The sequence below is a fragment of the Meleagris gallopavo genome, chromosome Z, assembly GCF_905368555.1.
Source record: "Meleagris gallopavo chromosome Z, MGAL_WU_HG_1.1, whole genome shotgun sequence".
Lineage (NCBI taxonomy): Eukaryota > Metazoa > Chordata > Aves > Galliformes > Phasianidae > Meleagris > Meleagris gallopavo.
In genome coordinates, this window is record NC_139435.1 from 56,888,000 (window position 1) to 56,914,304 (window position 26,305).

At 43.4% G+C, this 26,305-nt stretch overlaps 1 protein-coding gene across 2 annotated transcripts in view; it reads right to left on the bottom strand.

The window, feature by feature from the left end:
• Window positions 1-24,908, bottom strand: part of SHB (SH2 domain containing adaptor protein B) — a 78,165-nt gene extending 53,257 nt beyond the window's left edge. For both annotated transcript variants that reach the window (XR_014880376.1, XM_085213092.1), the window contains exons 1-2: window positions 24,038-24,908; window positions 4,357-4,474 (exon numbers count right to left, since the gene is read on the bottom strand). Coding sequence is in view for 1 of the 2 variants with exons in the window: in XM_085213092.1 (XP_085069218.1) it covers window positions 4,357-4,474; window positions 24,038-24,595 (676 nt within the window). In the remaining variant the exon portion in view is untranslated. The remainder of the gene's footprint in view (window positions 1-4,356; window positions 4,475-24,037) is intronic.
• Window positions 24,909-26,305: the final 1,397 nt, after the last annotated feature.

A 26,305-nucleotide genomic window follows, 5' to 3' on the forward strand; every position in this document is an offset into this window, starting at 1 on the left:
TGGATGTCTCTACCACACTGGCCTGGCAGGGTCTCAAACACTCACTTCTGTTAGAGCGCAGCAGCTCCAGCCCCAGTTCCTCTGAGGAATTCTCTCCTAAGCACAATTCATCTCCCAGGCCTGATCCAAACAACAATGCTTGCTATGAAAGCAGTTCCCTTCACCTATTCCTACCATGGGTCTTATAATTACAGTAGAAGGCAGCTGACTGATGCTAAGGGAAAACTAAACTTTGAAAGCATGCATAAGAAAATAGTGGGAATATTGTACAACACATGGGAAGAGACAGCCCACCCATTGCAAGGGAACAGAAAGGTTTTATACTGCTGTTGCAGAGGGAACAGTTATTTCAGCTGTTAGCCTGGAAGCAAATGAGCATCTGGGCTTTACAAGGAACCAATCACACTGATGTTATCTTTGATTGTTTCTTCTTTCTTCTCTTATCTTCAGCTCTTCATTTATTTCTTGGATGAAGATGAGGTTATTCAGGTAGCATCAGCAATGCAGGTACCTTTTTAGCAGGTAAATTCTCTCTCTTGTCCAAATTCTACACAGAATCCTTAGAAATCAGAACATCTTAGCTATCCGTACTTGTTTCCAGGCGTGCATGATAGCAGCCAGGATCTCACTCCATTCAGTGCACAGTATGTCAGATTTTTAGATTGTAGAACCTTCTTCATACATATCTATTTACATTGATACAGCAAATCCCCAGACAGAACAGGGGTATGGCAAATATGCAACCATGCTTTAAGCACAAAGACACTGGATTCCCAGGGATTTTCTCCCCACCTCTGTATGGGTGTGACAGAAATCTGCAGAGATCAGCTCAGGCCACCAGATATGGATGGCTGCCATCAGCTAACACCTTATTATAAACATAAATTGGTTCTCAGGATGCTCTGCCTAAGCCTCAGGTCAAGCCTTTCCTCAGAATCTTCACAAACCTTGGCACAGGGGTTGCTTTCCTCCGATCGACAAAACTGCAAATTTGAGAAGACAATATTTTTGATAATACCATAAGCAGAAGAAAATTCAAGCCTGATTAAATCAAATTCTACCACAGACAGCATGGAATCAAATAGACTATTAGCCAGTTTATTGAAATTGTCCACTTTAAGGCTTATTTTCTTTTCAAGTGTCAGTTAAGAATCAATTTCTCAGAGTCAAACTGTTCAAAGAAGGCAAGACCAATGCTGATGAGCAAACAGGATTTTACCAGTATTCATAGGTTATGTATCTAGACATTGACTGTTCTCTTCCTGACTCGGAGTGCCCACAGTGATGAATGTCCACAGCTTTCAGTGAAAAACAGAAAGTTTGAAACGAATATATTGTTTATTTAAGACATAACAAATTTCTATCCAGCTGTAACCTTATATTCTCAAACTGGAGTAATAGGGCATTTTTCATATAGAGACTTGCTTTTGCCAAAAAAACTATTGTTTGAAGAAGCATACAGCATGCACAAAAAAACTGTAGGCCCCAATTTCAAACAAGCCTTGAGTATGTCAAAATAACTGTAAGAGAAAAAAAAGGCCATGTTAGCTGACAATGTGCTGTTCATAGAATGGCCTGCTGATGACTTCGTGGAAATATAAGCAGCAAAAGTTCTAAGCCTGAGTTATGGCTAGAATAAGTAGACTGAATTGGAAATTCTTTTCCAGAATAATTGTAATCTCTATTTAACCTTCAAGAAAAGGAAAAGGCACTGTACTTTATCTTTTAAGTATAAACTCTTGAGGCTTCTTTGGTAGTGTTGTTTTGATCTATAATAGCTGCAAAGTCAAGATAGCCTGAGCAATTGGGAGAAACTTTTGCCTAGTCAAGCTATGATAGTGTCATTATCTTTAACACAACTGTAGCATGAACAGGAAATATTTGCAGAGCTAACAAGTTGTATAAAACATCTTGCATACTACCCGTGTAAGACAAAAAATGAACAGCAGACTTATAGAGCTAAAAATGGTGATAGCTGTGTGTCATGGTTTTATGTTTTAAAAGGTCTCCTATGAAGAATTTACATACTTCCACACTCTGCCACACTATGCTGAACATCAGTAAGGGCAGAGAAATAGAAAACAAGTTGTGATTGACAAAATGAAGGATGTGAGCCAATACCCCTGTTCCTGCTACAAAAGTCTGCCTATAGTCATCTCTGAAAAGGTACTTTTTAACTAGCTCATAGTGAAAGGCTGGCACATGTCAGTTAGGACATATTCCTCTCTATTAAGCCACAGGACAGTTGTTTCCCTTACACTGTCCTCTGCATGTTTAATATTGCATCTCAAGTACAATTTAAATCTTTTCACTTAACGACCAGAAAGCGTGGAATGTAGTTCTTTTAACTGGCTCCCTTTAATTGCATTTTGAAGCAGTAAGCAGATTGCCCCCATTTGGAATTAGCCCATCCTTAGCACAGTCAAGAAGGACGTCACTATATAAGTTAAGCTAAACAGATAGCCATATAAACATCCACATCAGATAGTATGGCTAACAAACACCACAAAGCAGCAAACCAAACACTGAGGCCAAACTATAATCCAAATGACTTCTTTACAAGTACTAAATACTAAAATTCACCTGGAAAATACAAACTATATGAACTCCCCAAAAAGACACCTTTATTTTTTCATTTGTAAAGTAAAACAAATGTGAATGCAAATAAATATAAAAACACATGCTTGAAAATGACAGAATATAACCTGATCTCAGGGAGACTTACAAGGAGACTTTATTTCTACCCGCATCAGGACAAGATGACTGGAAGCTAATCACCCAGATCTCAACACACTAAATGTCTTCAGTAAAGTTTCACGTACCTTCTACTGGATTAATCAAATGCATATTCAGAACACTTACACAGTGTTAGAAGTTAGAACACAGATTCAAATGTGCTTTTTGCATTTATAATGTTTGATTGTAACAAACGTCTGTTTTAATACAAAGCAAATTTAACAGTTTATAAGTTGCAACAAACACTATAGTTGGTCAAGGGGGTGGGTGACAGCTTCTTGCAATTGCAATGGTACGCACAACTACTATCCCCCACTATAGCTGTGTCACCCAGTACTGTACAATAAACCATCCATTTATTATGCGTAATCCTGGAAAAGGTGGCATAAGTTTCTGTTAGGAGCACAGAAAGAGAGAAATCAATGCACTGTAAACTTCAAAGCTGAAATTACCGATGCTTGCACTGGTGTGCAAGCAGCAAAAACTCATCTGAACCAATTTGTTTTCCTGAGATTACTCAGCTAGACTGAATAGATGTACAACAAGGAATAAGATCTCCCAGTCCCTCTATTGGAAATTTCAAGCAATACAATCAACAAGAAATTTCCTGAGCATCTCATCAGAAAATCTATAATAGGAAAAAAATTAGGAAAAAATAGGAACATCTGCATGAAAAAAAAATCTCTGCATCTAACACCCTCGTCTTTCCCTGTGGATTAATCTTTTGATTGCCCAAAATAGGAGTTGTCCAACAGAAAAGGAGAGTATACAGTGAACTTATCTGGGCACAGGTGCGACTTTTACCTCACAGTGACAGTAAAAAGATCAGCTGTAGAAAAGCACAACCTATCTACACAAAGTTGTACTACATCAAATCATTGCAAATTAAAAAATTTATGTTTGCAGACCTCAGAAATTTTTAGACTACACAGCCAACAAATAGGGAATGGATGCAGATCATATCAGAGAAACACATGGACAAGACAGGCACATGATGACAGGACAAAGGGATCACTCCAAATTCCTACAACTCCGCAATTACAAACCACTTCCCTTCATAACAACACAGTAGGAAGGTAACTACCAAGAACATCAGTTAAAGGCTCACAAGCATCCTAAAGTGTCTCATTTGGTGCATGGTCACAGAAGACCAGTAGAGAAGGAAAGAAGAAACACAAAGATGTAGCTTTGCAGCTATGCTACAACAGAGTGAAAGCTGAGAAGAATGTGAAGGAGGAAAAAAAGGCCATAAGCAAATTGATCAGTTGTTGTATTAATTCACCCTAACACATTGTGCTTTGGCCATTCTTGCTATGTATACAGATGATAACCTTGTCATTACCAAGCAGGCAATGCAGACTCCAGCCCCCATGCTCACTTTTTCACTTCATGACAGTACAAACCATCTATATTTCACAGCCAGCTCCAGAGCAGTATTTTTAGATATCAAGGCAGGTACAAGCACATGAAAAGCCTTCACAGCAGTTACTGTTACTATCTGACATTTTCAGAAACAAAACAGTTTTGCATGTCAAAAGACATTTTGGTTTCACAGCAGTTGTGATATCCAAGTGAACTGCCATGCAGCTAAATCTTCCATGTGCAATTTTCTTTTCTTACCTGTCATTATTCTCTGGGCTTCATATGGTTCCATATAGCCAGTGTTCTCCCCTTTAACCATTTTGTTCAACTCACTTTTGGCATCAAATGGATCTGAGTAGTCATCAGCTATCAGGACCTGAAAGACAGGAAAGTAATTGTTACTAGATCTCTAAGCAGACATGCAAACCAGAATGCAGTACCACCCTAATAGCAAAAAATCTGAAGTTTCATTCAGATGAATGCATCATATACCATCTTCAGATTACAATTACAATCTTGGTTCAGAGGACAGATAGAACTGTTGTGGACCATTGACTAAATGGTGCTGAAATATGCTTGCTTCGTTTCATCCCAGAGACTGCACAAAAAACACGCTGTTTGTCAAAAGTTATCTAATTAGCAGAAGATACAGAATAATTGGGATGGGCAAACTAGAAGGATCTAACCACTCAGCATATCCAATCCAGTGTAATTCTTAACAGAGATTTTTGCTATTATTTGGTAAAAAGGCACACAATTCACAATATTGCTAAACAATTTATCAGCTGTTAGGAATCATTTCTCCCTGTTACCAAAGGGGCTGAGACAATATTGTTTCCAGAAGCCTACAAGGGAGCCAGAGCAATGAGAGAAGCCCTCATGTGAAAGTTACTGCAGAGCATGCAGGTGTAAAACAGGATAGGAAAAGGAGTCTGCAGTTGAGAAAGCAGCAGATTACTGTCTCTCACTTCCAAAAACCAAAGAACTGTGCAACTGTTCTGATGGGATCAAACCCACCCTGTCCAATCCCCTGCTCAGGGCAGGGAAAGCCTGAAGGATTCTGCCCTGAAGACAAGTCTCCTTCAGAGGGATTTTTCAACCATGACTCTTCCTGTCCCACCAGTTTTACATCTTTAAAACCAGTAACAGCGAGACAGAAAGCAGATTGCTACGCCAACAGCTCCAATTTTTTTAAACAAAAAAAACAGGGGTTCAGTGCCAGCTCTCAAGCTGCATCTGCTCAAATTCCTCCTGCCACAATATCCCACCAGATAGAGGAAAAACACCACTCTCAAACACATCCCAGCAGGACGTTTTTCAAGATGCATTTATTACTATTGACCACAAAGGCATAAGTGTCAGAGCAAGGCTTAGCCGTCCTCCAGTTAGAGGTTAACAGCTGGGTTACCAAGCAGTCCTGGATTGACATTTTAATTAGAAATCAAGTGTGTTTTCCATCACTTAGAGTTGAAAGTGCTTGGAAATCTGTTTGATGAAAGCATCAGACTGACAAGGTAATAGAGGGAGGAAAAAATAGTTATCTCTCTGGTAGGAACCAAAATGATGGTCTCATTGTTGTGAAACCCCAAGGAGAAAAGCCCCCTTCCCCCATCACAGGCGACATATGCCCAAGCAGCAAATCAGCTGCAAATCAGAGACGTGTCAGCTGCTGCACAGGCTTAAGACAAAGGCAACAATGTGCATCGTGCAGCACTAATTTCTGCTCCTCAAAAGGCGAGGTTTATCTCTAAAAGCCCTGCAGCTGAAAATGCCCATCCATTTACGCTTCTGATGCAATCCTGTCAAGCGCTGATTGTAATATGGGCTCCCTGCTGCTCTCCTATTACAAATGTCAACATGTAATATCTGCCTACCCTAAGCATAACTATGCCAAAACATGAAGCAGAAAACAATCTTACAGTTACTCAATATTTCTCCCAGTATATTTTTTGGCAAATTAGGAAGGAGAATTATACATACAAAATGTTGTCAAATGAGGTAAAAATCTAGACTGATAACGTTAACAGTCAAGAGCTCGTGATACCTAATGTGAACACAAAGGCTTCAGCAACTAACTTGATATTCAGAAAAGATCTAATAAAATAAAATCTGCTTCCTAGCGATTAGAAGATTTGTAAAAAAAAAAAAAGTCCAAATCCACATTATTTCATTATTGTATTCTTTATAATTAACATAGTATCCATGAATCTGTCCCAGATCAGGGAACTTGGGTTCCCCAGTGCAAAAATCTCCCCTAGCTTGAACAGTGGTACAATTTCTCCCATCCTGAGGAATAGTAGTGTCAAAGCACTAAGCAACTGTGTACAGTAAATTATAACCATGTTTTCAATCAGATCACCTATAAGAGTTATCAGGCTGAGCAAACTTCTCTCCAAAAGGCCCCTGAAAAAAACACAAATAAATCTCCAACCCACTGTACAGCACAGAAATAGCAGTCTGCCTCCCCCTCCTCAAGCTGTGCACCTGTGCACCTCTATTAAAAGTAGCTCTACAGATAGGAGCTGTAAGAAAGCTTCAAGTGACTGTTATGTTTTCCGTTTATATTCAGATGTATAAATTCTCAGCCTAGATATGGCAGCTAGCCAATAACAACATTTGATTTCTTCTGTACTTGCTAACAGCTACCAATTTTACACTTCTTTTAAAAAAAAAGCTTAATTCCATCAAGACCTCAAATTAATATATTTGTTAGTTCAATTATAATACAAATCTCACCAAGAACTATCTTGTCAGCCGATGGTGCACGTTCTGCTTACCAGCTAATATTCACCACGTATACCCCTTGCTGTGCAGTGAGGATCTGCAAACAAAGATCTGAATAATCTCTATGCTACGTGGAAAAGATGCTGCCATCCTTCTCACCACAGGCAGGTGGGAACAGGCCTTTCCATGTAATAAAGAAGTGCCTCCACGTTCACGAATGCTCATCGGTGTTTCAGACAGAGATGATGGTGTCATGCATTTCTCTCTCAACAACCTTTCACCTACTGCCTTGAAAAGTGGTCTCAGTCAGTCATCTGTTTTGTAGTTCAAGGGGCCAAGGCCAGCATAGGTGATTCCAACCTGTGGCCTGCACACACATTCACATCTTGGGGTAAGTGAATTTCCAAGGCAAGTGGCTAAACTTATTTGACTGGCTTCCAGATTGATCCACCACATTAGTGATGGACAAATAGTGACAGGAAAGAAAAGGGAATTGATGCCAGCTGTCATCTACCAAGAAGTGATCAGGATACTCACAAGCTGATGCTGCACCTGCTCTATCTGCCACAGACATGGAGTAACAATGTACTGAGGTTCTTTTAGCAAAAGGCTAGGCAGGGCAGTCAAGCACAGGGTCTGACCTCAGTGGGACACAGGTAACTTAGCTTTTCCCTTTGCCAAATCCAGCCAAATTTCATGCAGGTCTTAACTGTCAAAATGAATCACAGGTTTCAAGAAATCTCCAGATGGCCACAGGCAGCCATGAAGATTCCAAATGTCTCATTTTGCTGAACTGACTTATGTTACATACTGTTCAATGGTGAAACCATGAACTACAGAAAAATGTTGATGATTCCACTTTAGATACACAATCCATGATCAAGAAAAATGGGGAAAAGTGAAGACCTCTCCCTATTACAACCAGCAGATTAATGCACTTTGGTGCAGAGCTTATCCTATCACCATGCAGCAAAAGTTAGGCATTCCACCTCCCCAGTGCCAATATGCTTTGATGGTGAACAAAAATGTAAATAACAAACCATGAGAGCCCATGACAGGTCCTAGCTCAGTGCTGCCATTCTGAATGCAAGTTAGAATAATCTAAAATTGTGTTTCCCCATACACTAAGGTCTGTTGTGGAAATCAAAGCACACCTGTTCCAGCATATGACACAGTGATGCTGCTGACATACATTACACTTTGCCTCAAGTGCCCAGGCTATTCTGACAATTGTCACTACTTCCATCGATGAAGTAACTGTATGACATCATAACCCAGAGTTGTAAAAACTTTATTTAAATCACAAAAACTACAAAGCTTCTGAACAACATCTGTTTTACTACCCCATCATATTCTGCCCTGCAACACGTTCACACTGACACTACTCCATTATAAGAATGAGCACCACTTTTCCCAGGGGTTTCAACTGTGGAAACAAGTCATGGGATGAGCAAACAAATACAAAGTACAGTGGGAAAGGGATGCCAAATCACAGCGTTAGGACCCTGAGTGAATCAGTTTTGCTGACCACTTTCCAAACCTGCTACATGTCAGCTCATCCAGCCCCAAGTCACACAGCCAGCACTATTTGCCTTTTCCTTCCCTAGAGTTAAAGCAAAAACTTTCTGTTCCATCTTCAAGCCAAAGTATACTGAAAAAAAAACAACAAAAAAAACCCCACAACCACTTAAAAACGTCAATAAAACTATACTCTCACCCTACAGAACAGGTAGAAGCATTTCAACACACAGCAGACAGCAACAAGAGATCCTGAGTCACATGCCTTATTTTGAAGGTACTCACCTGTCTCAATATTTTCTAGTTTTCTCAAATTACAAACACCAGCAGAATAATTAACTGTATCAGTTGCTCAAAGTCTAACCAGGTTTTCCTAGTGCAGAGGAGGAGCACTGCAAGTCCTCACCATTCTAGAGGCTCAGATGCAGCTCCATGTACAAGGAGGAACTCTGGCAAATATCACACCTAATCAAACCAAAGGCTGAGATCCCATCCATTCAGCATAATTCAGAATGTCTGATGAATTTCAGACTTAACTCAGTACACAGGCTTTGTCTTTAAAATTGAAGTAATGTTTTGAGTATAACAGCTCAGACCCTGATACATTAGGGACTGGCTCCTCCACCACAAAGGAAGACGATGAATTTTAACAGTGTGAGGACTGTGAAGGAAATGGGGCTGAGTTGTGTTACTGCAGGGTCTGGGAAGCCTGTATTCCAGATGCTATGCAGTGAACAAGCCTCGACACTGAGGCTGTTCAGACTGCAGTTTCAGAAACAAATTTAGAAAGAATTTGTCTAAGCATAATCCTATCACTAAACTAAGCAAAGTGCAGGCAGACCGAAGAGGTAAAGACAGTTACATAACTCACTTTCCTACTGGTCTGTACAAAAAACAAACAAACAAAAAAACACTTCTGCTTTCAATCTTTCAAAATAAACTACTTCTCCACTGAATGTTTTTGCAGAGTAATCTATTTACATGTACTTACATTTATCCGATTACATTAATCTTTCTTTTCAACAAAAGTGAATCAGTGCTGCCTTTGGAAGAATGGTATATAGGGAAAAAAAAAAAAAGTCAGTTCAAAGGCAAAGTTCAGAAGCATAGCCAACAACATCTTCAGAAACTAGGATTACCAAATATCAATCATATGAAGGAAATTCAAGACATGTTTAAGAATTCCTCAACAGAAAAAGAACAATTTGGTTTTCTACTATGTAGATCTAGTAACACTCAAGGTACGAATAAATACAAGTATGACAAACCCTGAAATATAAATAGAAGTCCAATGATACAAAAGTAAGTGAATCTTATATTTGACCTTACTACATCAGAGACATCAACCAGGAATTAGGGAACACTCATAGGAGATGTCCCAAGCAGGTAGTCTTTTAAAAGGCAAAAGAAAATGAGCATGGCTTAGTTACAAAGTAAGCAAATTCTAAGCAACAGCACCAGGTAAGAAGCCAATTAGAAATTACAAGATGTTTTTAAAAACAAAATTCAGAAAATTAAATAAAGCTGAAATTCAGTTTTAATCCTATAGTATGTACTAACTAAGCTGTTTTTCTCACCCACAGTCTTACAACACTGTACAAGTCCTACATATGTCATTATGTTGTATACAAGTTTAATTGTGTTTCTGTATATGGAAAAAGCATGACTTGCATAAGAAATCAGTGGAAGAAAACAAAGAGCAAGCCTAATGCATGATTTTGCAGATATCCTTATCTCATAAAAAACACTAAAAACCTCTCCTGGTAGCCAAACCTTTGGGAGACTTACTATTAAAGATCCTTCTGGGGGGAGATTCACCATTATTTTGTAATTAAATACCCCACTAGAAAAATGACAGACTGCACAGTCTGCCTTTTCCAGCTTTTGTGACTAGCAATTAAGTCTACTAATATCACAGACAAGAACATGCAGCTGGCAGCAGATACAGAAGGAGCACTCATTTAAAATGAGCCCTCTCATGTTGCATTCAGAAAATACACACTTAATAGAACCCAGTGAAAATTCTTCATCTTCTGAGAATTTACAGTCATAAAAGACCAGTAATAATCTGAGACATTAACAAAAGCTCTTGTCTTCTTGTCTGCTCATATGACTTGCCCTAGGCCCTCGGTAGCCTGCAGTGCCTGCAGCTCCCTGATACAGGATCACAGAATGGCTTGGGTTGGAAGGGATCTTAAAGATCATCTAGGTCCAACCCTCCATCATGGGCAGGGACGTCTCCCACTACATCAGGTTGCTCATACTCCATATGTCCCTATTTCAGATAGGGCTACACATGCCCAAAAACTGCTGCTAAAAGCTTAGAAGGAGCTCTGTTTTCCTTTCAGCAGAGAAATGGCCCAACCTTGAGTTATTCTCTATTATTTTAAATTTGAAAATACACCTTCCAGCCAATAGATCCAAAAGTTACAGAAGAGTGGGCAGATACAGCTTAACATGTCTTGCTTCCTTTGGAGTACCAGGTTAAAACAAAATCCTAGCCCTCCTCCCTTCCCTCCCCACCCCCCTTCCCCCAAAAAAAGAAGCTTATATTTCATGGACCACTGTTATGAGAATTTTTATAAGAATTCTCCATATTTCATGCACAATGCACAACTGTTCCAAAATCACAGCTTATATCCATTTCCATGTTAGCGGGCTGTCCTGCTGTAACACCTATGGAAAGAGTGATGTATCCAGGGAGATGTGGATTGTAGTCCCTTTCCTGTCTGTCACCAGAATGCACTACGCACCTTTTCAGCTGTCAGGTCTGGCATTTTTTCTGCCACTATGACTGCAGTGTCTTACATTCAGCCACAGGGTACAATCACATTGACACAATGTAGCAAAGAGAAAAAGTCAAATCCTTTTCTTTGTCATGGCAAAAACTGACCACAGCTCTGTAGGAACATCGGGGACCAGGCACAAAAAGCACTGCTGCTGGTCAAGACTTGTTCAAAGATGTTTAGAGACACAAGTCCCCCTGAACAATCTCAGCGAAGCTGGGGAGAAAAGGATCTTGTAAAGATCCAGAACAGGCATTTTGACAGGGATAAGAGCAAAGACAACAGCAAGCTGGCCATCAGCACAAGGTCAAATTGCAAACCAGAAGTTTACTACACAGCTTGATGGTTAAAAAGAAACAGATTTATTTCTTTCTTTTCTAGACTTTCTTTCTCATTAATTGGGTTAAAAGCCACTTAGCTAAGTTTCCACACATGTTCTTACTGTGCCTGCTTTCTCATTTAGAGGCCATTTAAATCTCAAGAAACTAACCTTATTCTGTCTGCAGAAAGCTTTCCTGTCCACATTCACCTTACAGTAGAACAGTCCTAACCCTCTGCAAGTCACCCTAAAGCTGCATGTGTAAATAACTGTACTGCAGACCTCCTTCCTTATCTGAGCAGCTTAAGACTGAAGATAGTATCTGTGCTGCCTGACAACAACTAAGGATGCTGGATTTATGGTGGCCTAACTGTAGAAACAGAGTTGTGTAATGCTGATGCCTCAGCAGATGTTGAGTGTCTCAGTATTTCAGCATTAACATCCTGGATGCACCCGCCTGGAAGTTCAGAGGCAAGCACAATGCTTTCCTTCTTGCTGATCAGTATTCAGCCCTGCTTTGGTGTCCTCACAATACCATTCTCCCTCAGTGACTCACCCAGCCATGCCCAACTGTACACACCTGATCTGAACAAAGCCCTATTCATTCCTTTATGTTCTGCAGAAGAAAGTAAGTTTGAACCAGGGAGACCAAAGTTGCTGTAAGTCCATATTCACTTGCTGCAAAGATTAAGCTGCAGAATGGTGAAAACATTCCAGCCTGACAGTGCCGTATCTTGCATCCTACACTATTCTTCTTACAGGAATTACATTAACGTGTTGGCAGCACTCAGACTGCAGGTCAGGTTTTGAGCAGCTGACTTAGACACAGAAACAAAGGCTTGGGTTGTATGAGCTCTTCAAAAACAATTATATCAATCCCCTGATCAAAGCATTGTACAGGGTATTGCCCACAAGTTTTAAAGTGTTCTAAAGATGGAAGTTCCATAACCTCTTTTTAAGCAGAATGTACATTTATGTATATAAAATAGTGCATATATATAGATATATATATCTATGACAGAATCACAGAATCATTACTGCTGAAAAATTTCTCAAAGATCACCAAGTTCAACTGTCAGTCCATCCCCACCATGCCCACTGACCACATGCCTCAGAATCCACATGGGCCTTCAACACCGCCAAGGGTGGTGACTCCACCATCTCTCTGAGCAGCCTCTGCCAATACCTCATCACTCTTTCTGAGAAGTTTTTCTCAATATCCAACCTGTTCCACTGATGCAGCTTAAGGATAATCCCTGTCACTGTTAGCTGTGAGAAGAGGCCAACCCCCATTTTACTACAATCTCCCTTCAGTGAGTCGAAAGAGCAGCAAGGTCTCCCTAGAGCCTCCTTTTTAAATATGAAAATATTACAAGTTATTTAAATATGCAGTAACAGGGAAACCTACATTTGAAACAAAACAAATGAAGAACGCAAGTATAATTGACAGAATTGCAGTAACAGGTTTAGATCAGACAGAAGATGTATGCACCAGACGATGTTACTAAGTGTGTATTTGGATTCCTTGAAGATGGAAGGCATGCAAGCACTACCCCAATAGTCTGTGCTGGACATTTGCCTCAGTTCCCGCTCTGCTCTCATTCAGTTCAGAGAAATCTTTTCACAAGCAATGCATGGCATCCACTTATTTTTCACTTCTATCTGTAGTTGGAACTTGCAGGACAATAAATCTCTTTTCATCTGCCTTCTTTTGGTCTCCATGCAAACTCCCAGTACTGCATTATCTTTTAGTAATATTTTCTTTCACTGTCTACTAGACACGCTTACCCTTATGCAAACGGTGTTACTAACGTTTGAGGTCAAACAGCACGCCTTCTCCACGTAGCCTTGTCTGCTACATTCATTAGTTTGATCAGCTTCAATTAGAGTTGGTATCTCAGCAGGCAAGCTGAATGACAGAAGTTTAACCACGGGGACAAGTCTCACCACTACTATTAACATTATTCGTTCCTCTAAAACTTCTGGTAAGCTAAGGCTTGTAACAGAAACAAGGTGAACTTCAAGGGAATGCTTCAGGGCCCCCTGTCTGACACGAACAATCTACAGAGACTGGGAGAACAAGCACTGCATTTGCAGCATGCAGCTTTCTCTTCTGTCCCCATGCATTTGTCAGCTGCTGGAATGAGGTCAAAGTCATCACTATTGAATCAGCAACGCATCCAGCAGCAATACGTTTCTTCACTCTCTCTCCCCCAGCTGGCTTTTTCAGCACACATCATCACAGCAATCACCAGACAGAAAGATTAAGTGGTGGCTTTATGCAGCAGAAGTAAAATGCAAACCAACCGTGAAACTCATAAGGCAAGCTCATAAAGGGCACGCCAGTGCTGGGGCCTGGAAGGCTCCTAGTGCAGTGATCTCCCTGCAGGGACATCTCTGCATCCTGCTGATTCCTCAGCTATATGGCAGCAACCTGCTGAGCAGCATAGGGGCTGCAGGGCTCCTCTTTCTGCAGCAGAGAGGGAGCTGAGCCTTCCCAGCAGCTCACAGAAGCCCAAGTGTAGCTCCAGTCTAACACCTTGCCAAGGAAATACAGCCAGTGCTCTGCCATGCCATTCCGCCCTGTATGCAGATAGCCACTTCCCAAACAGGGTATCTCACCTCACAGCCATATGCCATCACACAGCAGCATGTAGCCCCCTACACCTTCCCTCCAGCATCAGGAGCATGTGGGCTCATCCAGCACACTAGATCACACGGCAACTTGAATACATCACGCCAGCAACAGTTGCCCATTCTCCAAACTTTGTGTCAAACAGTGAACAGTAATACCCCACCTGCTGCCCCCTCTCCTCCAATTCTCTCAGTAACACAATGATGGCAACAAACTCTGTTGCAAAGTCTGCCTGCTTACACCATAATACGCACCATCTTGTTCCTCTTTACAGTTCACACTGTTTCATTCAAATTCAGTGCAGAAACATGAAACAAGGCAGGCTCACAAAGCAGCACGTCCATTCTCTTGGTAGAAACAGATTACAGAATTTAATTAGTGAGTCTCCCAGCCTGAACACACAAAGAATATTTGGTTTGAGAGATCACTCATTTTGGTGGCTGGACTGGAGGGGTTGCCAAGCAAAGGACACGTCCTGGTGGAGGTGTGTGAGGCTGGTATGCAGCATGGGTTTGGCTCTTAGTCTCCCTAGGTGAGAGATCTCATCAATCTGAGCTTTAGCGATTGCTTAATGTTTTACTTTTCCTATTTGTTATCTGATTGTGCTCTTAGCTTATTGCAGGCAAAACTAGTCTTTTATTCCTACAATAAATCATTGTAAATCCGGTATTGCCTCATGTATCATTTCACTGTTCAGTATCCAAAGAACCCTTTTAGAAAGTATAGTGACAGCAAGTCTAATTTAACAGCACCTGTGTTTCCTCCAATGTTCTCCATCACCCTTTGAAAGCCAGCTGGAAACTTTTCAACAACACCTGTGCACTTGCACTTCAGCCAACCCAGACTATGAGACTCATCAATTTACCTTTCAATACACATAGCACCACAATGATGAACAGGCCAAATCAGCCATCCATTCATTTTCAGTGCTGTATATGCAGGAGGCACAGCCTTCAGCCAGAGACTGCTCCAAGTCCCCCACTAGAACTTCCCAGCTGAGCTTCATGACAAGAGCGTGGTGGGAAAAATTAAAAGCGTTTGTCTAATGCCTTGAGGACAATTTTTTCCTCCCAAGACAGAATGCAGTAAGTACTTCAAGTAGCTCTCAACTGTTTAATCTCGAAGCATGTGGCAGCTCATATCTTTTGATCCTTATCTACCTTCGAGTTATTTGTCTAATCCTCCCAACATAATTTTTTTTTCCACGATTTGGCGAATCATTCAGCTTCTCTTCTTCACTGCTGCTGCTGTCTTGGCAATTTTGCATTGCTTGTGTGTGTCTGCTAGGCACAGCACAGCTTCTGAAATGAATTTCAAGTCTTACACTGACTTCTGGATAATTGTGGCAAGCACTGTGGCGAACCATATTATTTATTTAATGCAAACATGTCAGAGGATGGAAGATAGGAGAGGAGCAAACTCGACCAAAGTTTTCTACTTGTTTTAGTATCTCTTTCTTTAAGTCATCACTTCAGGAGGATCCACTGCAGTGCAGTACTTACCAATACTTACTCTACAATATTAGTACATAGGAACTACTCACAGAGTACATAACACAGTACTGGGCCAATCATTTCTCATTCAGACAGTGCATGTCGGATCTTTAAAACTATGTTTGTCACACTACTGTGATTTTCTTTGAAGAGTAGCTCTATTGAAAAAAAAAAAAAAACACCTCAAAAAAACAAAAACCATGCAAGATTAAAATACATCCTGAAACATCTCAGAAGAGCAGAGATCTTAGTAATCTATCAAAGATGCTCCTCCTGTAGTACCTCAGCAGCATATAGTGCACCGTCCTTAATAACCATCACATAATAAACTGTAAGTGGCTGAAGCCCCTGAGTGGTCACCTTCATTCCCCTCTCATACACGAAGCCTATGAAATATTTTAATACTTTCAAGATTACTGTAGTTGCTGGTAATTCAATATCAGATATTTTTGCAAAATCACACAGAAAAAATGCGAGCATTACTGCTTGACTTCAAAGTCTGGAATTCAGCTACAAAAAAAACCAAAGCAGTTCAGCAGGTATTCTTCATCATGCCAAACAGACCACAGCTATTATTTGAAGAGTTAAAGATTAACAAGCTGTTCACCTTATGCTGGTTTCCATCCCTCTCAAGAAAGCAACCCAAGTACTTGCAGGCCATAGCAGCTATGAGTAGTTCTGCTGTTTTTTCAGCAGAAATAAAACACTATATCCAAGAAGTGAAAATGACTGGCCTCGTATACAAGAAGACCAGTAAATATTATCTGCCTAGACTTTAGTAAGACCTCTGACACTGCCTTCAGCAAGATTCTCACAAAGAGGCTGATGAAGAAATGGATGAGTCACAGGTAAGTGAATGGTCAAACCCAGAAAACAGTAATCAGTAGCACTACGCCTAGCTATAGGTTACTAAGTATGGTTTATGGGTGGGATCAGTGCTTGGTCCAGCTTTACCTAACATCTCCATTAATGGTCTCGATGATGGGGCAGTATATCCTCAGCAAGTCTGCAGATTCAATTGGGAGGAGAGGCTGGTATAATAGAGAGCTGTACTGCCATCCAGAGGGACCTCAACAGGTTGAAGAAATGGGCTGACAGGAACAACATGAAGTTTAACAAGGAGATGCTCCAAGCCCTGCTCCTAGGAAGGGACCAGGTGCCAAGACCTGCCTGGGGGCCCACAGATGAAGAAAGGCTTGGCAGAGAGGAACCTGGGAATCTTAGTGGACATGAAGTTAAACACCAACTAGAAAGTGTCCTTGCCATAAAGAAGACTAATAGCAACCTGGGCTGCAAGAAGCAAGGTACTGCCAACAGGACAAGGGTGATGAGCCCTCCTTTTCACTCAGTCCTGGTGAGGCCATTCCTGGAGCACTGTGCCAGTGCTCCCCAGTAGAGAATAGTCACAGACACACTGGAGGGAGTCCAGCAAAGGGCCACCAAGAAAACTAAGGAACTGTTCAGACTAGAACAGAGGAAGCTCAGGAAAGATCTTATCAATTTATATAAATACCTAAAGGGAAGGTGCAAAGAAGACAGAGTCACAGCAGTGATACTGTTTGACTAGATATCCTTGAGATATTCCTTCCAACCTAGTCTGTTCTATCTATAACTCTGTCTCCTGCAATAAAGGGTGAGGCCCTGGTGCCAACTTCATGTACTTTGATAACCATATGAAAATGTGACTATGAATACAGATGAGGAGACAAAAATTAAAGCACCAAGCGCAGACTAACTGCTACAGCACACATACTGGTCAGCTCTTAGACCACAGGATGTTCAGAATACAGCCTGAAGAAACAGAAGAGCACACATCCTGTTGTCTGGCAAGAGCACAGGCACATAACATCAAGACTGAACTGTCTGTGATTAAAGATGCAATCAAAAAGCTTACACTGGGCAATTCTATGAAAGACACAAGCAGTTTTAGCAAACAATTTTGTCTGAGTTTTTGCCTAGAACTTGCAGCCTCAACCTCCCAATTAATATTCTGTCTCATCCTCACAGTCCAAAAGGAATAAGCAGTTCACCTCATTTCACGAGTGCAGAAATAGAGCACATGACAAATCAGAGCTACTTATCTCCAGAAGCAGAGTGTCCATACTGGACTTGGAATAACATCCCAGCATATACACGAGTCTTGCTTGCTTCCTTATGAAGCAACAGAAGGAACAACCAAAAGAGCACTGCAGGCATATGTTTCTGCTTTTTGAGCACCAGGTGAGCATTGTTCATGTACATTAGATACTGAGGTTGCACAGTAGAGGGTTAAAACTGGACAAAGGTCCACTGCTGTAACATTAGCCTTTTCCAGAATGAGGCCACATGGAACATGTAAAGTTTTCTAGTAAATGATTCAATAATGAGTTCAAAAAAAAGGGCAAGTCGGTCATTTTGTTTGAATCAAGTAACTGAGGAGATTTCAGTGTTTTGGATCTGTTAACTTTAAAGGTATACATAACATGCTTTTTCAGGAGATCACCACACCCTTCTCCCATCTCCATGTTTCCAACAGCTTCAAACTCCCTTCAGCTAGCCTTTTTCTGCTTCAATTCTCTTTGGCCAAGAGTATGAAAATCTGATCATTTCCAGATTCAAGATGGTTCCCAGCTGGGCAATATAATGGAGAAGCCAGGCCCATTTCTATCAAACAGGCCACCTCAACACTTGTAACAGACCTAAAATTTCTAGCACCCCCCGGTTCAGGTAACAACTAAGTATCTTACCATAAGACTTAGATAATCCCTTGATCATGATGCTCACATTTCTGGAAGAACGCATTTCTAGCAGAGTCTTACTGTCATAGCATCGTGAGATACGTAGAAAAAAATACAGCTTGTATGGCCTTGCACAAGCCACTCTTGAAGGCTCACAAGACCAGCAGCCTCTGGTATCTTCTCCAGACATGTGGCTTAAAGTCAGAGCCATATGGCAATAGGTACCACATGAAGAGAGAAGGTAAGTTCCAGAGTACAGCCAGTTGGAAAGAATGGCAGCCCAACAATCTGCTGAAATGGATTAAACATAGGAAAACAGCAGAGTCTCATCAGAAACATAGAAGCTTTAAGAAGTATATACCTGAAAATAAATAACCCAACCACTGCTTAGGTATCCATACCAGCTGTAAGATTCTGTTACATACACCTGACTTATTCCCACTTGCAAGACCAAACACAGCTCAGACCTTCTGGATACAAAAACATAACAAACATCTTCTCAACATTTACATTTTCTCAATGTTTATGAAAAGGTTTTAATCATACACACATGTTAATACTGGAAAGTTCAAATAGCTTTTCCATAGTCTATTGTAATGTAAGAAAGGCAGATGTTTGATGCAAAATATGGCTTTAAAGCTCACACTTAGCTAGCATTCTATCTCTGCACCACACACTTCTGAGATGGATTCCACGGAAACTAAGTTTTCCCTACCTACACAAATGCAGGATTCACATAAGCCTTTGGACCTCTGGAAATCAAGTCAGCAGCTATACTGCGTTGAATGGTTTCCTGCTGCCACACAACATTTACAGGCTCTCTCACAGCCACTTCTGCAGAAATGGATCTTACAATTTGCAGTGTCTTCTGCACACATTATCTAGATCTGTTGCACAGTTCTATTTCTGCGGCACATAGAAAGGGAAAAATGTTGCTAATTATTATGAAATAATCATCTTTTACAAGTACACTACAGGTCCACCTCTTAAACACTAAGAACTTAACTGCAATGGATCGTAATGCAGTTGCTGTCTGAATAGCTCTTCAGATCCAAAGCCACATAGCTAAGTATTTAGGTAAGAAAATATACAAAACAACCTTTTATACCCTTAAGTATTACTATAAGTATTACCCTTAAGTATTTACACCAGAAAAAAGAGTCACTTAGCAGAACTTCAGCTCACTCTTCACTAACAGGTTTGTCCACTGAGTTGATGGCAAGCTGAGTCTCACATCCATTCTTACACAGATGCATGAACCTGGCAGCTGCTTCATGTGGACACACCATTCCAATTCACCTAAGCTCATTTTTCTGCAAGAGGAGAACTGAGTATTTAACTTCTCCCAGACCCGCAATGAAAACAGAAGCCAATTATTCCTTGTCATCCATAATGGAGGAACTGAGATGAATCTGCCACAAATTATAACCTTGCCTGATCTCCTTTGCTTTCAGATACACATCACTGCTAAAGCCCTCAAAGCTGTCTGATTGTACTACTTAGGTAAAAAAGTCCACAAACCATTCTGAATTCAAAGATACCTGGCAGTGATGACACCCTCCCTCGTGTACTTCTTGTGAAGATTGCTCACCTCACTATTATATGTGCATGGCCTGCTACCAATCTGGCTTTGGTCAGCATCCTTACCTTTGCTTATTAAGGCTCTTCAACTCCAGATGAGTTACACCTCTGCGGTTACTTTTACAACCTATGTCTGCAATCTTGCTAGATGCAGCCAGGCCTGCCATTACTTTTAGTACGTATCTCCTCTACTACTCAGATTATCTGGTTTATCATTTTCCTGGAAATTTATAATATCTAGTTTGCTGTTATTTACACTTTGCCATTTGTCCTTTACATATAATCCGAACCTGAGACACTGAACAGGTATCTTCCTGGATCTACTACCCATTCCAGAATTTCTCTCAAGTTTAACCCACCCCAGTCCTACTCAGACATCAGAAACAAAGCTTGAAAAACCGCTCATGGAATTTGTGGGAAACCATAGCTCTCTGTAAAAGAAAGCAGAGCATTATAATTGTATAATCAAGAAAAACAAAGATTAGAGGTGCTGGAACAGACCACAAGACTTTAATGAACACTCTTGGATTATTAAACACTAATATCTTTCTGTGAGAAGATCCTTATACAGCAATTTTATTTTCTTTCATTCATAATATAAATACTTAAGTTATGCTACTCCCCTTGGTCAAGGAGGATCTGGTCAGAGGTCATTTAGGCAAACTCAACACATGCAAATCTATGAACTCCAGTGGGATGCACTCACAAGTGCTGAAGAAGGTGGCAGAAGTGACTTAAGCCACTTTCTATTATATTTGGAAGGTCATGGAGAACAGCAGATGTGCCCAAGCCAGTGTTACTCCAGTGTTCAAAATCGGAAAGAATGAGGACCTGGGAAATTACAGGCCAGTCAGCCTCATCTCCTTTCCTGGGAATGGGATAGAACAACTTCTTCTAGATATCATCTCCAAGTCAGAGGAAGAAGGGGAGGTTGTCAGGAGTAGTAAACATGGATTCACCAAGGACAAATCATGCCTGACCAAATTGGTAACCTTCTAGGAAGTTGTGACTATCTAGGTAGATAAGGGGAGAGCAGCAGATGTTGTGTATCTTGACTTCAGCAAGGCTTTCAACAATGTCTCCCATAACACTCTTGTAAGGTAAGCTTAGGAAGTGTGAGATAGATGAGTGGACAGTGAGGTAGATTGAGAACTGGCTGACTGGTAGAGCTCAGAAGACTGTAATCAGCAGCACAGTCTGGATGGAGGCCTGTAACTACTGGTGCTCCTAAGGGGTCAGCACTGTGCCATGCCTTGTTCAATGTCTTCATCAATGACCAAAATGAAGGGAAAGAATGCACTCTCAGCAAGTTTACCAATGATACAAAGCTGGGAGGAATGACTGACACACAAGACAACTGTGCTGCCATTCAAATAAGTCCTGGACAGACTGGTGAGTTGGGTGGAGAGGAATCTTATAAGGTTAAGCAAGGGCAGGTATAGAGTCCCACAGCTGGGAAGAAATGACTGCATGCATTAGTACAGGTAAAGAACTCTGGAAAGAAGAACCTGAGCATCTGTGGACAACAGGATGGCCATGAGCCAGCACTGTGCCCCTGTGGCCAAGATGATCAGTAGTGTCCTGGAGCGCATTACTAAATGTGTGGCCAGCAAGTCAAGGGAGGTGATCCTCCTACTCTGCCCTGACCTGATGAGGTCTCTTCTGGACTTCTGGGCTCCCATGTTCAAGACAGAGAACTTATAGAGAGTTCAGTGAAGGGCCACAAAGATGATTAAGGGCCTGGAGCATCTCCCTTCTGAGGAAAGGCAAAGAGGCCTGGAATAGTTCCGTCTGGAGAAGACAGAGAGAGGATATTAACAATGCTTACTAATATCTAATGGGCAGAGTCAAGCCAGAGATGGGCAGGCTCTTTCAGCCCAGTGTTGGGACAACAGGCTATGACCAGAAACAGGAAGACAGGAAGTTCCATCTGAACATAAAAAAAACTTTGGGGCAACGTGAGGATCAGCACATCTGCCTCTTCAGAAAGGTAAGTCTGCCTGCATGTCATGTATACTCTCTCTCAAAACCAGAAGGAATGCAGTGTGAGTATTCTGATTTCTGGAGAATCATCCTATCTTACAGAAGTGCAGGCTGCTCATTCAAAGCAAATTTTAAAGCCAGCAGCACACATTTATAATCACAGAAGTTGGCAAGGAGGGTTACTTGAAACAAATGTTATTTCCATTTTGCAAATTGAATCAGTTGGCCTAAAATATAAAGATAATAGTAGTAAATCCTGTCCTACATAAGAAGAACAGTAGTTGCACTTGAAATAGTTTTGCCCCAAGCAAAGCAGTTATTTTCCCTACAGCCGTTGAAAGTATTTGCCTGAGAGCACTTGGTCTGAACACAGGTAATTGACAGAAGAGTGAATATAGTGAGACTGTAACTTTAATGATGATTCACTTCCGAGAAAGAAGTTGCTTCCAGTCAGGAGCTACGTGTAAAGTGACAGACTATGTAATAAATGCTAGTGTTTTAATATCTTGTCATCATCATGACAAACTGATATATTGGTAATTCCACCTGGACAGGATACAATTTATCAACTTGTCACAGAAATGTGTTACCTCTCAATTTAATCCTGTTACATACTTAAACATGCACCCACAGTTCATTTAAATTGGTAAATTCAGCACATACTTAGAATTCCTGTGATGAGTATATAAAACTGAAGTTTCACAAGCCAATTTACAAACTGCAGAAAAACTGATTTTCAACACACACACACACACACACACACACACACACACACACACACACCACAAAAACAACAACAACAACAACACAACAACAACAACAACAACAACAACAACAACAACAAACTGTTACTTAAAGAAAGAGCAGAGGCACAGCACTTACAAGATCAAAGCTGCTCTAGCCTCTGCTAAGCTTCCCCTTGTAACCTGAGTTCCTGAGCCTGGAACCTTCCCAGCACTGTTTCTACAGTGTTTTTGTAAATATTTGTAGAGAACCACTACTGAAAGACAAGAGAGCATTTGCAGCCAAGCCAGCGGCTGCAGAGCTTGCTTCAGCTGTCAGCTGGAGACATAAATGTGCAGGGAAGTGTTGTGCTGTTGTAACACAGGACTTTGAACAACCTCACCTTCAGCAGTGAACAAGGAGGTGAAGAAGTCAGAGCATGGCATTTTTTTTTTTCCCCAGTAAAAGCAAGGAGTATACTGTTGTTTTGATATAAATTCTTTCTGTAAATGTATGTTAGATACATATGTAAGAAGCCTGGCTGATGAGCAGATATTGCCCTGCAGAGTGCAACATGCCTCCTCCAGCAGTTACAGCCAAAGCATACTGAAGTATGCAGATTTGCAGAGGATTAGTAACACATAAAAAAAACCCCTTCAATGTTGTACACAGTTACATCTTATGAAGACCTTAGAACAGCCTGTACCCTGCTCTTGAGATCTTACCAACTAATTAGTCCTCACATGCCAAAACAAGCATGATGCTGGTACACAGCCTGTCCGGTGCAAAACTGTCAAGGGGCTGTGAGTGACTGCAGGAAAGGAGAGAGGAAGAAAAAAACACCACAACCACATTGGGAACACTCCCTGCCACTCATGCTGCAGCACCAGGAGGCCAAGCAGCCCTCAATTGCCCTTGGTCCAGGCCTGCTGTCACCCCAGAAGCTGAGCTGATACAGTGTGATTGTAACCACAGTACACTTCGGGAATGGGTGACACGCTCCATGTTCCTCCACAGCACATCTACTCTGAGACATACCACGGTACCAGCAAAAGACAGGGTTCGGGTTGGATATTATGAAGAATTGCTTCTCAGAGTGGTGATGCAGTGGCACAGGCTGCCTAGGGAGGTGGTGGAGTCACCAACCACGGAGGTGCTCAAGAACCACGTGGATATGGCACTGAGGGACGTGGTCAGTGGGCATGGGTAGGGTAGGCTGACGTCTGGGCTATCCTAGAGGTCTTTTCCAACTCAGCGATTCTATGACTCTACGACACGCTTCAGAGCTTGTCGGCGGGGTAGGCATCCACGGGCACCGCCACCGAGGAGCCTGCCCTGCATACAACGATCTGCACCGCGCACAAAGGCCTCCTCCATCCCAGCAGCTCATCCAGACGAACGCCTCCCCGGCCCCATTCCCACAGCCGGTCCCGGAGGGCAGGGCCGGGCCCGGCGCTCACCTTCTCTTTGGCGGGCGCGGAGGCCGCCAGCTGCTCACCGCCACGGCCGAACTTGCCGCCGTCGCCGATCTCCACGCGGATCAAGCGGTGCCGGGGGGAAATGTACCGCACCTCGGGCGGCGTGCCGGGCCGCCGCTCGCTCTGGCTGCGGGCGAGCAGCGGGGAGCCGGCTGGCGCGGAAGCGGCGGCACCGCACGACGCGGAGGAGAAGGCGCGGGGGGCGGCCGGGCCCGGCTCGTCGGGCGCGCAGGGCTCAGGCCGGCACAGGGCGCGCAGCTTGCGCAAAGAGGAGCCGGGCCCGCTGTAGGGGTCCTCGAAGTCGCGGTCCTTCTGCGCGCGGTAGGCGCGGAGCAGCTCGCTGGTGTCGTCGCGCAGGTGGCGGTGCGGAAAGCCGGGCGAAGTGTGGTGCTGGTGGCGGTGGAGGTGCGGCGGCCCGTCGGGGCGGGGCGCGCCGCCGGCACCGTTGCGCTTCTCCCGGTAGTCGGGCCGCGGAGGCTGCGGGGGGCTCTTGGTCTTGTTGTTGCCCAGGCTGAAGTACTTATTCAGCCATTTAGCCATCGTCCCCGCCGGCCGCGGCCCCTCAGCGCCTAGCGCTGCCCCCGCCGCCCTGCGCGCCGGCCCCGCTCGCCGCCGCCCGCATGGAGCAGCTGGGCGGCGGGGCGGGCGGGCCGGTCGCCCCGCTCCGCTCCGCTCCGCGCACCGGCGGCTTCCCCGCCACCGAGACTCCCCGGCTCCCCGCGGGACGCAGCCTCTCCCGGCCGCGCCGCAGCTCCGCTCTCGCGAGCGCCGCTGCCGTGCCTGCACCACGGCCCGGCCCGACCTCAGAACGCAGCGGGGCGGGGGACGCGGCTGCGCGGGGCGGGGAGGCAGGGGACGAGCGGGCGGGGCGGGGCGGGGCTGCCCGAGCCCTTGGGTGGAGCGCGGCCACGGAACGGGGCCGACCCTGAGTGGGGTGGGGCGAGTGTCATTTCCAGCGTGACAGTCACCGCAGAATATTCCCATTCGGGAGAGACTCATAACGGTCATAGAATCATAGAAATATTAAGCAAAAGGCCTCTAAATCACCGAATCCAACCGTCAGCCCACCCCCACCATGCCCCTTGACCACATCCCTCATTGCCACGTTCACGCGGTTCTTGAACACCTCCAGGGACCACCTCCACGGGCAGCTTCGCTACTCCTTCTGAGGAGAAATGTTTCCTAATATCCTACCCGAACTTTCCCTGGTGCAAGTTGAGGCCATTCCCTCGTCCTATTGCTCAGGGCCGTGCCCACTGCCCTGTGCAGCCCATTCCATGCCCACTGCCCTCTGGTGCAGATCCTTTCCCTGACCCCCAGCTGCCCCTCCCCTGACACAGCTCCATGCCGTTCCCTCGGGCCCTGTCACTGTCACACAGAGCAGAGCTCAGCGCTGCCCTCCGCTCCCTGTGAGGAGCTGCAGCCGCCATGAGGCCTCCCCTCAGCTCCTCTGCTCTGCACTGAGCACACAAAAGGTCAGCATCTCCTCCTTCACCATCTTTGTAACATCCCTTTCTATGCTCTCTCACAGTTTCATGTTCTTACATTGTGCCACCCAAACTGACACAGTGCTGGAGGTGAGCCGCACAGCACGGAGCAGAGTGAGGCAATTCCTTCCCTTGCCAGGCTGGCAGTGCTGGGCCCGATGCAGTGTAGGGTACAGTTGGCCCTTGTGGCCACCACCATTATTGCCAGCAGCAGCAGCAGCAGTGTCCCTCTGAGAGTCCTCATCCTCCACCATGAGGAGGCAGGAGGCATGGGCCCTCTTTCTCTCCCAAGTGGGCTGAGACACTGGAGCCTCTGTCTGGAGAAGCTATAGGCCTGCAGCCTGCTCTCCTGCCACTTTCCTCAGTATGAGCACTGACCTTACAGCCTCACTGCCTGTGTGTGCTGTTCCCTTCCATGACACAGGGGTCTTTGACCACATCCCCAGGGAAGGGCACCAGGCCCTGCTGCTGGCTAGGGATGGTGCTGCTAAGCAAAGAGGACGTAGTGGTGTATGTCAGTAGGTGCCTTTCCTAAATGAGTTCCTATATATGTGCTATAGTGAGTTGGAGATGATATCTGCATGAATCACACTGGTTTATTGTCAGGAGGGTTTTTCATGTGGGCCACTGTTGTTGTGATCAGTTAAAACTGCTTGCTGTAACTTTCTCCATTTGCCCAGACGATTAGCAGGCTCTCCCAAGCTTTCTTCTGAATTGCTGTGTTAGTCTTATCTTCGTACCTATCACTGTACAGTACCTATTG